Here is a 19055-nt window from a genome sequence, read left to right on the forward strand (position 1 = left end):
TGTTATTAGGGTATAAGCAATGGAAAGCTTTTCTAGAAGATGTAAATATTTGCACGTTTCAGGTAGTATAAAGAGAAGAAAACGATAATTAATAACCTGTTTTCGATCATAGTAATCAAAGTAGATTTCACCTTTGTACGCTTACAAAGAAAGAATTTCGAAGTATAATAAATGAATCTGTAACGTTATAAACATCACATGTTTGTTATTTCTCTTTAAATAATTATTTTATTAATATTCCCTTTGATTTTACTCATTTTTGTTAACTTTTTTTAACTCTTTTTTTCTATAAGTGATATTTTTGTCCATAAATTCATTTATATCGTTGAATCTCTTCTGGGGTGAGTACATGTTGATATAATTTCATATTTGCAGTTGTTAATCTTTTATAGCTTTCTGACAATTTCTTGTAATATTGTTTTTATACATAACAGCCTGATCAAAGAACAATCTGACCCCAAAAAAAAAGGAAGGATGAAAATTTGGTAATAGGTAGTTGAAATTGCCTATTATTATATAAGAAAAAGTTTACAATTCTACATCTCCTCCATTTTTCAAAAATGGAGGGGAATACCCCCTCTCGAAGGTGAAAAATATACATTCAAAATAAGTCCGGAATTCGATAAAATGACTAATTCTAAGCAACTTTTTTCTATAGAGTTTTTTTCCCTAAGTCAATACTTTTCGAGTTATTTGTAAGTAAATATGTTCATTTTTAACAGAAATAAACATGTTTTTGGACGGTTTTTCGGAGATAACTCAAAAAGTAAGTATTTCAGCGAAAAAAATATTCGTAGCAAAAATATAGCTTATAAAAACTGAACAAAATGGTGTATGTTGAGGTCTGTATACCCAGTAGTAGCAGAGTTGTAGCTAATGAAAAGTAGGTTCTTCTTCATCAAATTCCAAATCGAATATTTCAATGTGAAATAACCCGAAAACGGAGCACTTTTCGGGGAAAATGCATTTGAACTTTTTTAAAATGTTTAAAAAAAGGTTTATTTTTGTTTTTTAAAAAAACTTGTAACATTAAAAGTAAGTGAGTTACGCTCAAAATATTGTTGGTCCCTTTTATTTTTTGGTAAAAAAATCACTAAAATCACCCCCTAATTAGCATCACAAATAAATCTTATTATTACCACTTCACAAGTTACTTTGCGTATGTATTATTTATAATATTTATATGATCTGTAAGGTCCATCGGTTCAAAGTGCTTATTTTTGAAAAAGCTGTAGTTAAAATGGCTTGAACGAGTAACTAATCACGAGTTTAGGCAAATTTTGAACAGCCATAGCATAATAAATTTTTGTCTAACAAAAAAACAAACAAGAAAAAATATTCAGAAAAACAAAACGTACATTTTTTTACTTCTTAAGATTTTTGGTATTACTAATAATTTTTAAGTTAATTCCATGAACAATTCCATTTTTTTTTTTTTCAAAATTAAAAAAATGTTTTATTTTACACCCAATTTTTTTCAAAAATGAGCACTTTGAACCAATAAAACTTATAGATAATATAAATAATACATAAGTAAAGTAACTTGTGAAGCGGTTACGATTAATTTTATTTGAGAAGCTAATTAGAGGGTCATTTTCGCGATTTTTGTACCAAAAAATAAAAGAGACCAACAATATTTTGAGCGTAACTTACTTATTTTTAATGCCAGAAGCTTTTTAAAAAAACAAAAACAAACCTTTTTTTTAAACACTTTTAAAAAATTTTAAAAAATTTAAATTAATTTTCCCCGAAAAGTGCTCTTTTTTTTGGTTTATTCACATTGAAATATTCGATTTGGAATTTGACAAAGAAGAACCTACTTTTCATTAGCTACAACTCTGCTTCTACTGGGTCTGCAGACCTCACGCGTACACCATTTTTTTCAATTTTTTATAAGCTATATTTTTACTAAGAATATTTTTTTCGCTAGAATACTTACTTTTTGAGTTATCTTCGAAAAACCGTCTATAAACATGTTTTTTTTGTTAAAAATGAACATATTCACTCGCAAATAACTTGAAAAGTATAGGCTTAGTGAAAAAACTCTATAGAACAAAAGTTGTTTAGAATTAGTCATTTTATTCAATTCCGGGCCTACTTTGAACGTATATTTTTTCACTCCCGAGAAAATATTTTTCACCCCGTATTTTCCAATTTTTGTAAAATGGAGGGGATGTAGAATTGTAAACTTTTTCTTATACAGCGTGTCTACTTAAGTTGGAAAGATATGGGAAACTTTTTTGTTATTCATTTTACGAAAAAAAGTTATTCTTTATAAAAAGTTCTGCATGCTCTAAAACCTAAGATTCAATCATCAGCTATCAAATTTTGTCAATATTATACGAGGTATGTCAAAAATATGAACTTCGTTCAAGAGTAAAGTACCTTTATTTCTCTCAATATCGAAAATTCCTATTATAAAAAGTTGTTTGGAAATAAAAACTATGATCAAATATGCAATTACGTGCTTCTAATTGGAAAAAAAATTCCAAATTTTTCTCAAATTTATTGATACTTTACTTCGTTTTTACTTATTACACATACGATAACTCTTTTATTATTACTTTTACGAAAAAAAGGCATTCTTTTTCAAAAGCTCTGTATGTCCTAAGACCGAAGATGCAACCATCAGATATCACATTTTATTAATTTTATACATGGTATGTCAAAAAATATGAATTTCACTCAAGAGTAAAGTACCTTTATTTTTTACAATATTGAAAATGTTTATTAAAAAAAGTTGTTTAGAATTAAAAACTATGTTTTAATATGCAATTACATCATTCTAATTGAAATATTGTGAAATGTAAAGGTACTATAATCTTGAGCCAATTTCATATTTTTTGACACACCTCGTATAAAATTAATAAAAGTTGATATATCATGGTTGTGTCTTAGATTTTAGACCATGCAAAGATTTTTATGAAGAATAACGTTTTTTCGTAAAATGAATAATAAACGAGTTATCATATTTGTAATAATTAAAAACGATATTGGGTATCCATAAATTTGAGAAAATTTTTTTTTTCAATTAGAAGCATGTAATTGCATATTTGATCTTAGTTTTTAATTCCAAACAACTTTTTATCATAAGAATTTTCGATATTGAGAGAAATAAAGGTACTTTACCCTTGACCGAAATTCATATTTTTTAACATACCTCGTATAATATTGACAAAATTTGATAGCTGATGATTGAATCTTAGGTTTTGGGGCATGCAGAACTTTTTATAAAGAATTACTTTTTTTCGTAAAATTAATAATAAAAAAGTTTCCCATATGTTTCCAACTTAAGTAGACACGCTGTATAATAATAGACAATTTCAACTACATTGTTGAAAAGTGTTATTTTTTTGAAAATTTTCGTAAAATTTTGTGTTCTCTGATCGGGCTATAACCTCCAAGTTACATTTCTTTTCAACTTTTATTTAGATGTATGTGGCTAGAGTATTTTACTTAGTTTAACTAATTCGATCAATAATAACTATATTCATTGAGTTCTTGCCATTTTCTCTTTTGGTTGTAATTTCGTTTTGCTGACAACCATAAGTTTTGTCTCAGTATTAAGTTTTAGTCCATATTCATCACATGTTTCGGCCATCCCATTTATTTATAAGTCGTTATAACTCTTTTCCATTGGAAGCAATCAGTACCGTGTCGTCTGCATACCTGATATTGTTGAAATTAATACCGTTGATTTTAACGTCTGTCTTTTCATCCAAGGCTTCTTTGAAAAAATTCGAAGTAGATAATAATAAAAAAATATGAAAAAAAATTTTTAAGAAACGCTTTTCTTTAGTTACGAATGACTAAAATTAAAAATATTATAAAAAAAAATTAACTAAAAAGCAAAAAATAAAAAAAATTTAAAAAATTTAACACATTCGTCATAGAAAAGCGTCTTCATCGAATAAACGGTTTTCGCCGCACGCTTTTCTTTAACGAATGTGTTAAATTTTTTAATTTTTTTTTATTTTTTGCTTTTTAGTTAATTTTTTTTATAATATTTTTAATTTTAGTCACTCGTAACTAAAGAAAAGCGTTTCTTAAAAATTTTTTTTCATATTTTTTTATTTTTTACTTTTTAGTCTTACATTTTCAAACATTAAAATATATCGCCATGTTTCTTAAAATATGTATAAAACATAAATACGATGTACTAACATGAAAAGTAGTCGGAATCGGCAAAAAATTTGAAACTTTATTGTTTGTGTATGAAGCATAACGTAAACAATTAACGTAAAAAGTGAACTTATGTATAGTTCATATCATTAGCCAAAACACGTAAAAGTTTAAAGTTTTTACATTGTAAAAAACAATAGAATTTAAGCATTTTCCATTAAAATCGTTTTTGAAGTTATACTTCTTTACCGGCGATAGAGGGTGATTTTTTTATACGTTAAAACCTATCAGCCCGGCGCATGCGCATTATAACTTTGTTCTGATTGGATGTTCAAATGACATGTCAAAAATTATCCGATATGGCAGCTGTGGTTTGGAGGTAAAGGTAAAGGTAAACAAATGTATAATATATTAGTTTTATTGTTGTGAGGACAGAAACAAAAAAGTTTATAATATTGTAGTGACTTTTAAATAGTTTTTAAAAGCAACAGGTACGTAATAATTGTTAATGTATCATAGGTATAAACCTATCTATTTGATCTGCCAAAATACATAGTATGTAATACTTTTATTTATATAATTTGATTACCATCAAAATTTCTATCAATATTCACCTAATATATTGTTTTTTTACTCCATGTTTTGTTGTATTTTTTCAATTCTAAATCATTTCAATTCAAAATTAAAATAATTTGATCAATTTTCAAAATATCAAAATATCACAAGTTTAATCCGTTTAGTTAGTCGATCTTCGTAAATAATGACACATAGTGTTCGTGGCTAAGCGGAGAAGGCGAATGAATTCCAATACCAACCGCTCTTATCAGCGCTGGTTCGAGTCCCAATAGAAACTTTCTTTTTTGTTTTTTTTTTAATACATTTTATGATTGTAAGTATATTTATTATATAATTGTATTTTCAGAAAATATGTATTTAGTTAAAAAAATTTTCGACAATTAATGTTCAGACATCATTTGTGGCTTGTTTAATGTGTTTGTGTGTGTTTTATTCTTTTATTATTTTAATTTTTGGCACTGTTCTAATAAAAATGTTTGAAAAGTAGTAAGTATAAATTAGTTTAATATTTAAACAAAATATAAATAAAAAGTATATTAATTTCGTTTAAATCATATAATAGAAGTATAACTTCTTACGGGCGTACAAAGTACACACACATTCTTTTTTTTTTATTTAAACAATTAATAAACATAAAAAAATTTTTTCATTGATTATTCGTGTATTGTTCCCGCGAATGCATATGTCTGCAAATTTTTATTAATTTGCATTGGTGAAAAGGCACTCAAATTAACGTTTAAAGATTTGACGCAAACTATTGAACTAAATAAAACGTTTAAAAATTTAAAGGCGAATTTATACACTTTTACCTGTCTCCACGTACGTCGTATGTCCACTGCTTCTCTTCTTTGCAAGCTTTTCTCATTTTAATGGTTTCTACTGCTTCATCCACTTCTGCTTGTCCTATTTCTCGATTGCCATCTGATTATTCCACTTGAATATATTCGTATTTTGGGTTTCATAAATTTTTTCTTAGTAAAATTCTTTCCTATTTTTAGTACTTATTCTTTTTCGGCCTTTAATTGACTTTGTCTCATTGCTCTTATTTAATTTTTTTGCAATTCTTTAAAGATATTGCCTAAACGTGTTCGCTTAATCAGATATGTCAAAATGAGGAGTGTTGCAAAAAAGCAATGTTTTGATAAGGCCTTTTTTTAATTTTAGTCAATATAACTGGTATGTTGTTCTAAATTATTTTAACTGTATAGCTGTATTGTATTTTGGTTCTTTCTTAGTTAAGTATACCAGCTGTAAGCTGGACTTCGACGACGATAATTAAAGTAAACCTTTTTCCCTATTATTATTAATTAAAAAAAGTTTTAATTAGCCCAGTAAATGAAAGGGAAATACGACGATACCGTGTAATTTTCAGGGGCAACTCCGAATTGCATGAAAATTTAGATTTAGGTTATACTTACCCTCCTCTTCAAAGTTGAATTTGTGCCGTTGGTTGCTTTTACTAGGAGGTGACAGTCACCCCTTCTCGGGGGGGTGAAAAATACACGTTCAAGATAAGCCCGGAAATAGATAAATTTACTGATTATAAGCAACTTTCGTTGTATAGTTTTTTTATATAAGTCAATACTTTTCGAGTTATTTACGATTTAAAATTATTATTTTTCGACAAAAAACTACGTTTTCAGACGGTTTTTCGCAAATAACTCAAAAAGTAAATATTTTATCAAAAAAATATTTTTAACAAAAATGTAGCTTAGAAAAAAAACGAAAAGGGTTGTGTATTCATGAAGTCTATAAATCTAGCAAAAGCAAATTTGTAGCTCATGAAAAATACGTTTTTATTCGTTCAATGCCAAATCGAGTATTTTATCGTGAAATAACCAAAAAATTAAGCACTTTTTGAAAAAACCCATTTAAACTTTTTTAAATTATTTTAAAAACCTTTATTTTAATTGTTTATAAAAGTTTCTAGCATTAAACATAAGTGAGTTACGCTCAAAATAAAGTTGGCCCCCTTTTTTTGTAAATAAATCATTAAAATCTCCCCGTGTTTAGCTTCCCAAATGAAATTAATCGTTACCGCTTTACAAACATTTTACTTTACTTATCTATTTTTTTATATGATCTGCCAGTTTCACCGGTTTAAAGTGCTTATTTTTGAAAGGGTTGTAGTTGAAAAGTAATGATCGAGTCACTAATCACGAGTGTATGCAAATTTTGAACAGCCATATGTTAACCAATTTTTGTCTTACAGAAAAACAAAATGACACTACTATATTTACAACAGCAAAACCTACATTTTTTATTGTTTGAGATTTTTAGTATCAATAATACTTTTTGAGTTATTTTGAAAAAAGCAAAGTTTTCAAAAAAAAATTTTTAATATAAAACCATTTTTTTTTAATAACCACTTCAAACCGGTCAAACTTACAGATCATGTAAACCATACACATACATTTAAAGTAAATGGTTAAAAGGTAACGATTAATTTTATTTACGGTGCTAAATAGAGGGAGATTTTCACGATTTTTTTTACCAAAACACGAAGCTAACTTTTTTTCAGAGTAACTGGTTTATTTTTGATGCTATAAATTTTTGTAAAAAATAAAAATAAAAATAAAGCTTTTTTTAAATACTTTAAAAAAATTTAAGTTTTTCCCGAAAATTGCTTAATTTTTAGGTGATTTCACGTTGAAACATTCGATTTAGGAAGAGACGAATAAGATCGTATGTTTTATGAGCTACAACTATGTTTTTAATCAGTTTATAGACTTTATTGCTACACCGTTTCTTTTATCTTTTTATAAGCTACCCTTATGCTAGAAATATTTTTTTCGATAAAATATTTACTTTTGGACTTATTTGCGAAAAACCGTCTAAAAACGTAGTTTTTTTGTCGAAAAATAAACATTTTCAATCGCAAATAACTCGAAAAGTGTTGACTTACATAAAAACTCTATAGAACGAAAGTTGCATATAATCAGTCAATATATCCATTTCCGGTCTTATTTTAAACACGCGTTTTTCACCCCCGAGAAGGGGTGACTGTCACACCCCAAGTAAAAGCAACAAACGCCACAAATTCAACTTTGAAGTGGAGGATAAGTAGAACCTAAATCCAAGCTTTCATGCAATTCGGAGTTGCCCCTGAAAATTACAGCCCAAAACGGTCATTTACTTAGCTAAATGTATAAAAACAATAAATTTATTTTAAGAAAGTTCCTTAACGCAACCTTCAGACATCTTCGCCATAGTTACCATGGATAACGACAATCAGTACCGGCTTTCGGTATTCTCAGACGAATCGGTGCCCCTCTTCGGGCCCAGTCTGCCCTGTCCGCCAGTCTTCAACGACCCCTATCTCTTCAGAGAATTCCTCCTAGTCAAGCTTATAAACGGTGAGAAGGCTACATTCGAGACACCCACGTTCGCCAGAAAGAGACAGAGGACGCTGGATATGCTAATTAAGGACTTGTACTCGGAGCATATGATCGATGGACGGATGGTGAGTATTGTATGCGTTTTTATTCTCTCTGCTCTTTATTAAGCAGAAAAGTTTTAAAAGCTTTTGCTGTTTTAGCGCTCAGACACTTTTTTAATCTGTGTCATATCTTGGCATGGTTGTATGGAAGTTGCCCGTAATAAATTATATTTCACTGAAAACGGACGAAAGTTTATTACAAGCGGATGTGATAAGGGGAGACAGAATTTTTGATACTCTAAATTTATATTTGTTTAGCTCCAATAACCTACCGCATATGGGCATACTTTCCTTTTTTTTTTCGAATTTTGTATACAGTGATGAGCGCGCTAATAACCGGCAAAAGAGCATAAAAGATGGAAAACTTATTAAGTTTTGATATAAAAAGAAATCAAACTAGTCGAGCTGGAAATTTAGCGATATTAACCTATTAATTTACATCATATTGATTGTTTCCCACCTTTAGACGTATCGGACGAGTTTGGCAAATTACCACTGTCACAGTGACAGTTTTAGTTGACATACTCCTCTGATACGTGTAAAGCTGGGAAACAATCAATATAATGTAAATAAAAAGGTTACATTTCATTTTGTCTCACAACTTAAGGCTATGGGTACATAATTCGCAAATATTTTACGTGTATCCCTACTTTATCTGTCTTTACACGGCAAAATACGTGTAGTAAAATTCACACTGGTATGGATATGTAAACATTACTAGAATGTCATTCTACTTGAAAATGTCATCATTAATTTAAAGAGATGGCTTTTGAATGTTCTTGGATAACTGTTATTTTTATAATTGCAAATTATTAATTCAGTTAATAAATGTGATAATTTTTTCACTAACTATGTACTCAGTGATTGTAATAATTTATTTGTACAACAAAAACTAATACTCAATCGAGAAAATAGGAAAAGTGTTAAAGTGATTTTTTAATAATATATTGTTACGGAACGCTTACAATTTTGAACATCTTTAACAACAAAATACTTGGATCACAGAATATATTATCCTGATGTATTCTCTGCTTGAATCTTCCACAAATAATACACAATAAATAACTGTTTATTAAGTTCACGTCTTAAATCAATTATTTATCAAATACACTATATATCAATAATATTTAATCAATATTTCAAAATATTCCCGATACAATGTCAAATATTTAAAATTGTCACTGATTGTCAGTGTCTGACTGACAATATATGTTGACAATATTATATTCCGCTGAGTGCGTTGTAAGACAAAGATAGATTTGGAAAATATTACCACGGCATTGTGTTCATTTTTTTCGAATCCTGAAAAAACCAATAAATATTTTTGAAAAATTTAAACGCAGAATGAAAGACTAAATTATTACCGAGGGCCGAAAGTCCCTCAGAATAAATAAAAAGTTTATTTTGAATGAGATATTTGAAATTAAAAATCACACTAAATTTTCTCTTAGATTTTCACCCCTGTAACTTATTAAAATAAACATTATAGAAGTTCTCAGGGACTTTCGGCCCTCGCTAATAACGTAATCTTTCATTCTGCGTTTAAATTTTTCAAAAATACTTATTAGTTTTCTCAGGATTCGAAAAAAATTAATCCCCATTTGAATAGCATTGCAGCCGAAAAGACGTACCGATCCTCTTAATACGTTTTCCATCTTTGGTGCTATTTTGCCGGTTATTAGCGCGCTTATCACTGTATGCTTATCGTCTTGCTTATATAGTATATAGAGTGTCCCAAAAGTAGTGGAACGGTCGAAACATGTGTTTAGATTTTCTAAACGTGTTTCTTGGTGTTCTCTGTGACAACTTATAAAACTTTAATTGTGATTAATGTCACTGAATGTTCATTTTTGCATAGTAACGAAGGGCATCTGACGTAATGCTTGACGACAGGATATTATCAGAAATTATCGGATATAATAACACAAAAGAGTGAGAATGAATTGAAAATAATGCGACGGTTTTTCGAAAATTTCTTCTTCTTCTTCTTGACTGGCTTTACAACTCGGGGTGAGTCTTCGCCGCATCCACTATGGCCCTCCATCGTCTGCGATCTTGCGCCTCTATTTGCCATTGTTGTACCCCAATCCTAGATAGATCGGTTTCAACATCAGCCTTCCATCTTTTTCTGGGACGGCCCACTGATCTTCTACCGTCTGGTCTCTCGAAGAACACTGTCTTTAGCACTCTGTCTTCCTCTGATCTTACTACATGACCTGCCCATCTTATCCGATTAGCTTTTATATGTCTGACGATGTTTTCAGTACCATATAGAGTCACCAATTCAGCATTGCGGCGCCTTCCCCACTCTCCTGTCAATTCATCTCTTTGAGGACCAAACATCATTCTGAGGACTTTCCTTTCAAATATCAGCAATTTATTTATTTCTCGCTGATGTAGAGTCCATGTTTCACTCCCATATGTAACAACTGGGCGAATAATTGATATGTACAGTCTTAATTTAGATTGTCTTTTCAGCAGCTTAGATCTTAATAATGATGATAGGGAGTATAATGCTCTATTTCCCGCAGCTATTCTTGCTGAGACCTCTTTTTCTATGTGATTGTCCTCTGTGATTACTGCTCCCAGATATTTAAACTCTTTTACTACTTCAAAGTTATGGTCATTAATAGTTACGTTCTGCCTAACTCTTGGTCTTGGATTTTTGGTCACCAGCATACATTTCGTCTTCTCTTCATTTATTCGAAGGCCCAGGTTACCTGTTTCCTCCTCGAGCTGTGAAAACACCTCCCTTACGTCTCTTGTAGAATGTGCGACTGCATCTAGATCATCGGCAAAGGCCAACGATAGTTTTGATCCTCGATTTGCGAATCCCCCTGTTAGTTCAGACGATATTTTACTTATTGCGTATTCTAAAGCCAAATTGAATAGCAATGGTGATAAAGGGTCTCCTTGTCTAAGCCCTGATGTTATACTAAATGGCATCGATGTTCTGTTTCCTATCTTTACCTGTGCATATGAGTCTGCCACGCACATTTGAGTGAGCTGCACTAATTTTCTTGGTATTCCCATTTCTAACAGTGCTAGCCATAGTCTGCTTCTTTTTATCGAGTCATATGCTTGCTGGAAATCTACGAAGATTTGGTGTACATCTCGGTTGAATTCCCAGTTTTTTTCTAATATTTGTCGGATGGTAAATATTTGATCTATTGTTGACCTTCCACTTCGAAAGCCGCATTGGTAGTCGCCTAGAATATCTTCCGAATACGGAGTGAGTCTCTTTAGTAAGATAATTGATAGAATCTTATACGCTGTGCTAATAAGCGATATGCCTCTGTAGTTTCGGAATTGCTCTTTATTTCCCTTCTTTTGTATGGGTATTATAACGCTTCCATTCCATTCTGTAGGCATTTTCTGCTGTTGCCATACTCTGAGAATAATGTCATACAATTTTTGATGTAAAACGTTTCCTCCTATTTTTATCAATTCTCCATTTATACCATCATTTCCTGGTGCTTTGTGATCTTTAAGAGATGCTATTGCATTCTTTACTTCTTGGAGTGTTGGTGGTGGTATTTCCACATCTGCAGAATGAAATGTAGTCTCTGATTCCTCCATCTCACTTTCAATATTTAGTAAATTCCGAAAGTATTCCTTCCATCGCTCTACGATTTCTGTTTCCATCATTATCAGTTCACCTGCTTCATTTCTCATAGCTTGTGTTACCCCAACATTTCCACCTTGTCTGACTGTCTTCACTTCCCTAAAGAATTTTCTTATTTGATTCCTCTCGCCACTTATTTCCATTACTCGTATTTGCTGTTCTATGTAGCTTCTCTTTTTAGTTCTGAGTAGTTGCCTTGTCTGTGCCCTCGTTCTGTGAAAATCTGCTTTGTTCTCATCTGTAGGGTTTTGTAGCATTTTCATTCTTTTGTGAGTTTTTGTTTCCATCATTTCTTCGCATCGTTTGTCAAACCATTTCTGTTTTGGGCGAGTCCTCTTTTTCCCAATGGTTTCTTTCGCTGCTTGTTTTATCACTGATGCCACTCGCTGCCATGCATCTCCTAGGTCTACATTTTGGTCTTCCTCTCCCAGCAATTGAAATCTGTTGCTTATGGCTACTTGGTACTCCAGTTCTTTATTTGGTGTTTGAAGAGCTTCTATGTCCCATCTTTCTCTTTGTTCTTGTTGCTCCATCTTCTGTACTGATATTCGTGTTCTCAACTTTGATTTTACAAGAAAATGATCACTATCGCTGTCAGCTCCTCTCATACTTCGTGTATTAATAATGCTACTAGAGTGTCTTGCATCAATGAGGACATGATCTATTTGGTTACGTGTTCTTCCATCATTTGACACCCATGTGACCTTGTAAATGTCCTTTCTTTCAAATTGGGTGGATTTAATAATCATGTTATTAGATATTGCGAATTGTGTTAGCCGGTGTCCATTATCATTTGTTGTATCGTGTAGGCTATATTTACCAATTACTTCTCTTAAATAGTCTTCCTTACCTAGTTTAGCATTACAGTCCCCCATTACTATTTTGATGTCATGTTTTGGCGCTGCTTTATACTGTTGGTCTAGTAATTCGTAAAATTCGTCCTTCCTATCTTCTTCGGCATCTTCTGTTGGGGCATAAATTGAGAATATAGTGAGATTGAACCACTTACCTTTGAGTCTAATATAGCAGATACTTTCGTTTATTGGCTTGAAATCTATCGCTGCCGTTTTTAATCTTTTTGCAATTACGAATCCACATCCGTATTCATATCTGTTCTCACTACCCGACCAAAAGACTATAACATCTTCCATTTCTAAATTTCCCGTTGCTGTCCATCTTTTTTCCTGTATTGCTGTTATATCCATGTTATATTCTTGCAGTTGTCTAATGGCTCTTGTCGCTATTCCAGGTCTGTACCAACTTAACACATTCCACGTACCTATGCAAATATCCATATTCCGTTGCGTGTGTCGTTTTTATCGAGTATCCGTCTTGTTCCGAGGCAATAGTTTCTGTTTCGTGGCTTCAAAATTTTCATATGTACGGGACGCCGGCCCATAGCACAACCCCCTTTTCGGAGGACCATTTCACCCGCTCTCGTCCGTTCCCGACCCCACTTTCCACCCGGGTTTGATACCGGATCTCCGGCGGGGTTGCTCGGTTTAACAGGAGGTACCAGCGTGAAGGTGAGAGTCGGATTTGAGTAGAAGAGGCTAAGTGGAGTAAACTGGAATCAACTCCATATATTCGCATTCTACCCCTTTACCCCCCTTTTCGAAAATTTGTTATCTGGCAAGAGACACGAGAGCCCGCAGAGCTCGAGTGGCTATTGCCCAATGACAACAAATTTGAGTAAAAATGAAGCATTATTTTCTTATTTATTCTTACTGTCGTATGATATTCGTAAGATTATTTTTTAATACGTATATTATGGATATTTTCTTAAATGTGACAGTTGTCAAAACTAGGAAACTGGTTTTTCTACAGTAATTTTCTACAGTAGATAATTCTCAGTAAAATTTTAATTTGATTGGTCAGAATTAAACACGTGATCAAATATCTTACTATACGTTTGGAAGTTAAAATCATTAAAAAATAATCACTTTAATTTTTATTTCTGTAGCTTTCTATTGGTCATAATATCCTATGAATGAAATAATCGAAAGAATACAGACGGCACAGAATATTTGTAAACGACGAACAAATGAAGAAATAATGGTCATGTATAAAAAATCAATAATTATGGCAAACATACGAGCTCAAAGAGCTTCAAATTATACTTATATCAGAGAACCGAAATTTTAAAGGAATGCTGAAGGTGGGAGGTATAGGAAAAAGGATATGGTTGGAAATAGTAAAGCAAGATTTGTCAGAAATAGGTGTGAGAAATTGGAGATAAAAAGTAAGGGAGGAGAAAAATAGAGAGAAATAACCAAGAATAATTTAATATTAAAAAATACCCTGTCAAAATAACAATTGCACCCCCCTGTCCGGAAAGCAAATACATAGTTATGCATGTATCGTTGTATATTTTATACTGGTTAATAGTATGTACAGATTCAGACGCAATCTTCTGAAGTTCAGATGCACCCCCTGAAAATAATCCTGGGGCGTCCATACAAGCATCTTGCAGAGTTAAAATCTCTCGCAAATCGTCTGGCCTGTTTCTTCTCTTTATATTTGAATATTTAAGTTTACTTTAAAGTCACGTCAATGATATTTTTTGTATAAATAATTATTACCCTTTTTTAATTTTGGGGGGGATTTTTGGGGAAAATAACCGCTACCCTTCAGCTAGACCGGCATTTTTGTATTAGGTTATCATAAAAAATTTTCAGATTGCCTAAAATACCTACTCAAGAATGTCTAACAGCTCTTGGACCAGTAGTATTTCTCCTGGTATATATTAAAAAAAATTAAAAATTAAAATTAAAAAAATCTAATAAAAATTAAAATCGATATATAACTTTCGATGAATCCAAGGGGCGTCACAACAAGAATAAATATTGAATACACGCCGGAAAAGTAATAAATTTCGTCGTATCAGCCGTGGAGAGGATAGTGAAAATTCAATTTACTAACTCCGGACATGTCCCCCAATTTCCATAAAGATGGAGAGGCATATTTATACCGATTGAAATCGAAAGGTGGTATCGCGGCTCCATGCTATCAGTCCCTTCTTCTTCAACGCAAACTTTGAGATATGATATCTCAGCAGATTTTTTGTGGGAGGCTTTAAAGAATTTATATGCAATCAATAGAGTTATTTAGGAATGCCGAGACCGAGAAATCTTTCGGGTTTGACGGGATTTTTAAAATGATTTATATGACACAATGGGAAATATTTTTGTGGTGTCTTTTAAATTCTTTTAGATTTTTTTACTCGAGTTTAAACAAAACAAGTTAAGCCTAAAAATAAATAAAAGGAATTTAATAATGCACAATATACAAATGTAAAAAACTGGTAAAAGCGTTAGTTGATTATAGTCAAAATGGATGAACAAGAAAATTTATATTTCAGAGATTTGAACCAAGATTCAAAGCCCTAGAACATAGCAAAAAGGAGATTTAAATATATTCTCAAATCACAAATCACTATGCAATATCAACAAATCCACAGTAATAACATGGCTTCAGACTCTATACCATGCTCTCAGCTAATTCGTAGGTGTTTATAATTTGTTTATACCATGTTCCCACTTGTACCATTATTCTATATCCATAACATATTCTTTATTAGAGAATATTCCCGTATTGGAGAAGAAATAATAAAACCGCGCTCATGGCTGATTGCATCCCAAGCTGCCTTCGATAAAATCATTTCTCCTACTAAGGTCTCTACTCCAATTTTCCGTTTAATAACCGTTTCAAATTGAAACGAGAACAAACGAAGAATGCGCACTCCGCGTCTTCGCTCACCCCGAGACAAGACAGGCATTGTGGAGGATCGTCATACTTGAAGGCATGAAGATATGCTCGAAAGCAACCATATCCGGGAGAGAGCATCTGCATCAGATAGTAGTTGATCTCGCCACCAAAAATTCACCTGTCCTATAAAACAATGCGTCCATCTACCCGTTGTTGCGGAATCTTACTATAATTACTATCAACGCATGCTATTTTGCCATTGTCTTGGTCTTAGTTCATCAAGGCACAATGTAGTTGTAGTTGACACTCTTTACCCATAAAGGACATCCTTTCTTCAGATAGCATTCCAATGGGTAGCATCCCGTCCATGACGTATATTTCATCCTCAGGTACTGTGCGGAATGCGCTGGCAACTCTCAAGGCGTTCAGACGATAGACTGATGCGACCTATCTCCGTGATTCATAAGTTCCGAGTGTATTAGCCCAAATGGATATTCTTTACATGAATACTGACGTGACTAGTGACGACAGCGACATCCACCTGTTTCGTTTGGATCACGTACATTCAGCATTATCCGTGGTAACGCTGGCCCTACTACTGTCGCTTTAGCATTGACATGCATGCTCCACCTGTTGCATAGAACTGAATCATCTGGCACCAATCATGACTCCTAAGTATCTAAGGAATAATAATTGTGATGTAATTTCATGTTCTATAGTGATAAAAGTCTTACAGTTTTCACCTGTTTTCGGCTAGTAGTAAGCCCTGACTGTTTTGCGCTTCGCTAGTTTTAAATTGACTGTGTTTCATCCACTTGCAGATTTTCTCGAAGATCATATCAAACGATATATATTTTTGCAATGTGCTTTGCTACGATACCACAGTCACGTCATCGGCATATGCCTTGAGCCTAGCATCACTTGGTAATTCTACCCTTGGTAGCCCACCATGCATAACATTCCACATGAGAAAGCCTAGTACGGAACTCTGTGGTACGCGTCCAGTGTTGAGTGTCCTTTTAGAAAACCATACTGATTGCTATTCGTACTGTGACTATTCGTTCTAGTATTTTGGCAGCTGCGTTTAGCATACAGAGAGGACGATAAGATAATGATTCATTAATAAGCTCTATCTAGCATTGTTTTTTGCTCTCTTTTATTACCTTATTTAGTCTTCTATGTGCGCTGTTGTACTCTGTCATCAGATCTGCAGAGTTTTGTCATCTCCAGCCACGCTGAGATGTTCTTCTACTTTTGAGGTATTGTTTACAAAAAGCTTATGTGGTCATTCCACAAATGCAAATGTAACGATAAAAATTGGTTTGTGCCGGGATTTCGATGCATAATAGCGAAATATAGGGTAGGCAACACATGAAACAATAAAGAGGTATTAAGACAACGTTCTGAGATTTTGTATGATTTAAAATTTACTAATAACGAATTCATTCTTTGAACACAGAGACAATGTGACACTTTTTATAATAATCTTGATGAAAACAATTTCCGAAGTGGGATCAAAACGTCAGAAAGCAGTTAAAAATATCATGTTCATTATAATCAATTGCGACTTAATAAGTATACCATATATGCCACAATATCATAATTTAAAAATAAAAATCGACTTGTTTCGGGATTTTTTTTAAAGTCGCCGTTTTACGAAATAACTAATTTATTTCTTTCATTTGCACCTGATTAGCAATTAAAAAACAAAGGAGTTTTGAATATTGTATTGCAAAAAACTCTTCGGTATTTCATCAATCGATGTTTAGAGAATATCTGCTTACATTGGCAACGTTCAAATTTTCAGTTTTTCACAAAGTTTTTGAGGGTTAAAAATGGCCGATTTGGCAATTTTTCAATTATTAATCGCTTATATGTCAAAAACGATTAACTTTAGAGAAAAGTCATTAAAGACCTTTTCTGTTTGGAATGATCCAAAAAACTTAAAAAAATTTGGTTTCATGCAAAAAAAATAATTCTTGGAAAAAAAAACAAAAAAAAAACGTTTTAAAAATTTTTGACCAACTTTTGGTCCTGGCAACATGCAAATTTGTTAAAAGGGGTCCTTTTTGAGTAAGATTGTGCAAAAAATCCGAATTAGAATATTTTTCCTAGCGGATGCGCAGTGGCATTCTGGACTAATTTTTTATAACGCATATTATGGATATTTTCTTAAGGTTGATCTGAACCCCCCCAAAAATAAACTACACATTCAAAAAATTTGAAAAAAATTGAGAAGGTATATGTGATCACTAGAAGTATTTTGACAAATTTTGAGCAAACTTCATGTTTTCGTTTTCGAAAAAACTCAAAAAACTCCTTTTTTCCAAGTATAAAGCGGGAAAACCAAACATACAATTTTGTTAATTTTATTACAGCATAAAGATATAATCCTAGGAAATACTTATGAATTTTTTTAAAATTTTTGAAAATACAGTTTTGCCACAGTAGGAAAAAATAATATGTTTTGGCTTATAATAAAGCTACCGGTAAGAAACTGAATAAAATTTTAATAACAACATATACCTCGTCCAATTTACTTACCGTTGCACGTCATCCGCGCCATAGCCTGTGACACGATACCAACACGAAATATCTAGGCGGTAGGTGTGTTCCCCTTTAGAATCATTTTGATTCTAAAAAAGAACACACCCACCACCTAAATATTTCGTGTTGGTATCGTGTCACAGGCTATGGCGCGGATGACGTGCAACGGTAAGTAAATTGGACGAGGTATATATAAAACTGTAACAATGGAAAATATTTCCAATAAAATGTTGAATATTTTTTCCTAAACTTATGAAAAATCTCGTTAAACAAGAATTATATCTTGAATTGCCGCTACCAATTTGTGCCACCATGAACTGGCTCCCTCTAGAACATCGGTAATATTTATCATATTATATGACAGTTGTCAAAACTAGGAAATTGGTTGCCATTAAACAGAAACAATCTACTTAAAAAAATTCTATCGGTAATAATTTTCTACAGTAGATAATTCTCAGCATAATTTTAATCTGATTGGACAGAATTAAACACGTGATCAAATATCTTACTACACGATTGGAAGTTAAAATCATTAAAAAATAATCATTTAATATACCACGCTCAGATGAATGACGTCACTAGTATATACCAAAAAATCGTAATTTAAAAATAATAATCGACATGTTTCTGGATGTATCTCCAAAATCACACATTTTCGAGAATATGAGTTTATTCCAACTCAAACGTCATCACTGTACAATTGTACAATGTATATTATCTATAAACAAAATATTGAACTTAAACTTACACAAGAAAATAATAATTTCAGAACCTTTTTTATTTTTTGCTTTCCGATACGTTGTAGCAATGCATTAATTTTTTACATAATATAATGTGTTTCATGCTGTAATAATTTCTGTTCTGTAACATTTTTAAGCTGTACAAAATAACCGTTTTCACTTTCAGATAAAAGGGCCTGTCAGGCCTTTTGTTATGACAGATAATAAAAAGCGAACTTGGAAATTTGCATTAAATCGCAAGAAATCTCGAATTAAATTTTTACTTTTAAACTGAGAGCTTGTGCTTTTAAGAGACAGG

The 19055-nt window shown here is 32.0% G+C and overlaps 1 protein-coding gene across 1 annotated transcript in view; it reads left to right on the forward strand.

The window, feature by feature from the left end:
- Positions 1-19055, forward strand: part of LOC114331968 (GTPase-activating Rap/Ran-GAP domain-like protein 3) — a 301406-nt gene that overhangs the window by 193439 nt on the left and 88912 nt on the right. Inside the window, exon 9 of the mRNA XM_050650939.1 lies at positions 7896-8161. Coding sequence (XP_050506896.1) covers positions 7896-8161 — 266 coding nt within the window. The remainder of the gene's footprint in view (positions 1-7895; positions 8162-19055) is intronic.

The sequence above is a fragment of the Diabrotica virgifera genome, chromosome 5, assembly GCF_917563875.1.
Source record: "Diabrotica virgifera virgifera chromosome 5, PGI_DIABVI_V3a".
Taxonomy (NCBI): domain Eukaryota; kingdom Metazoa; phylum Arthropoda; class Insecta; order Coleoptera; family Chrysomelidae; genus Diabrotica; species Diabrotica virgifera.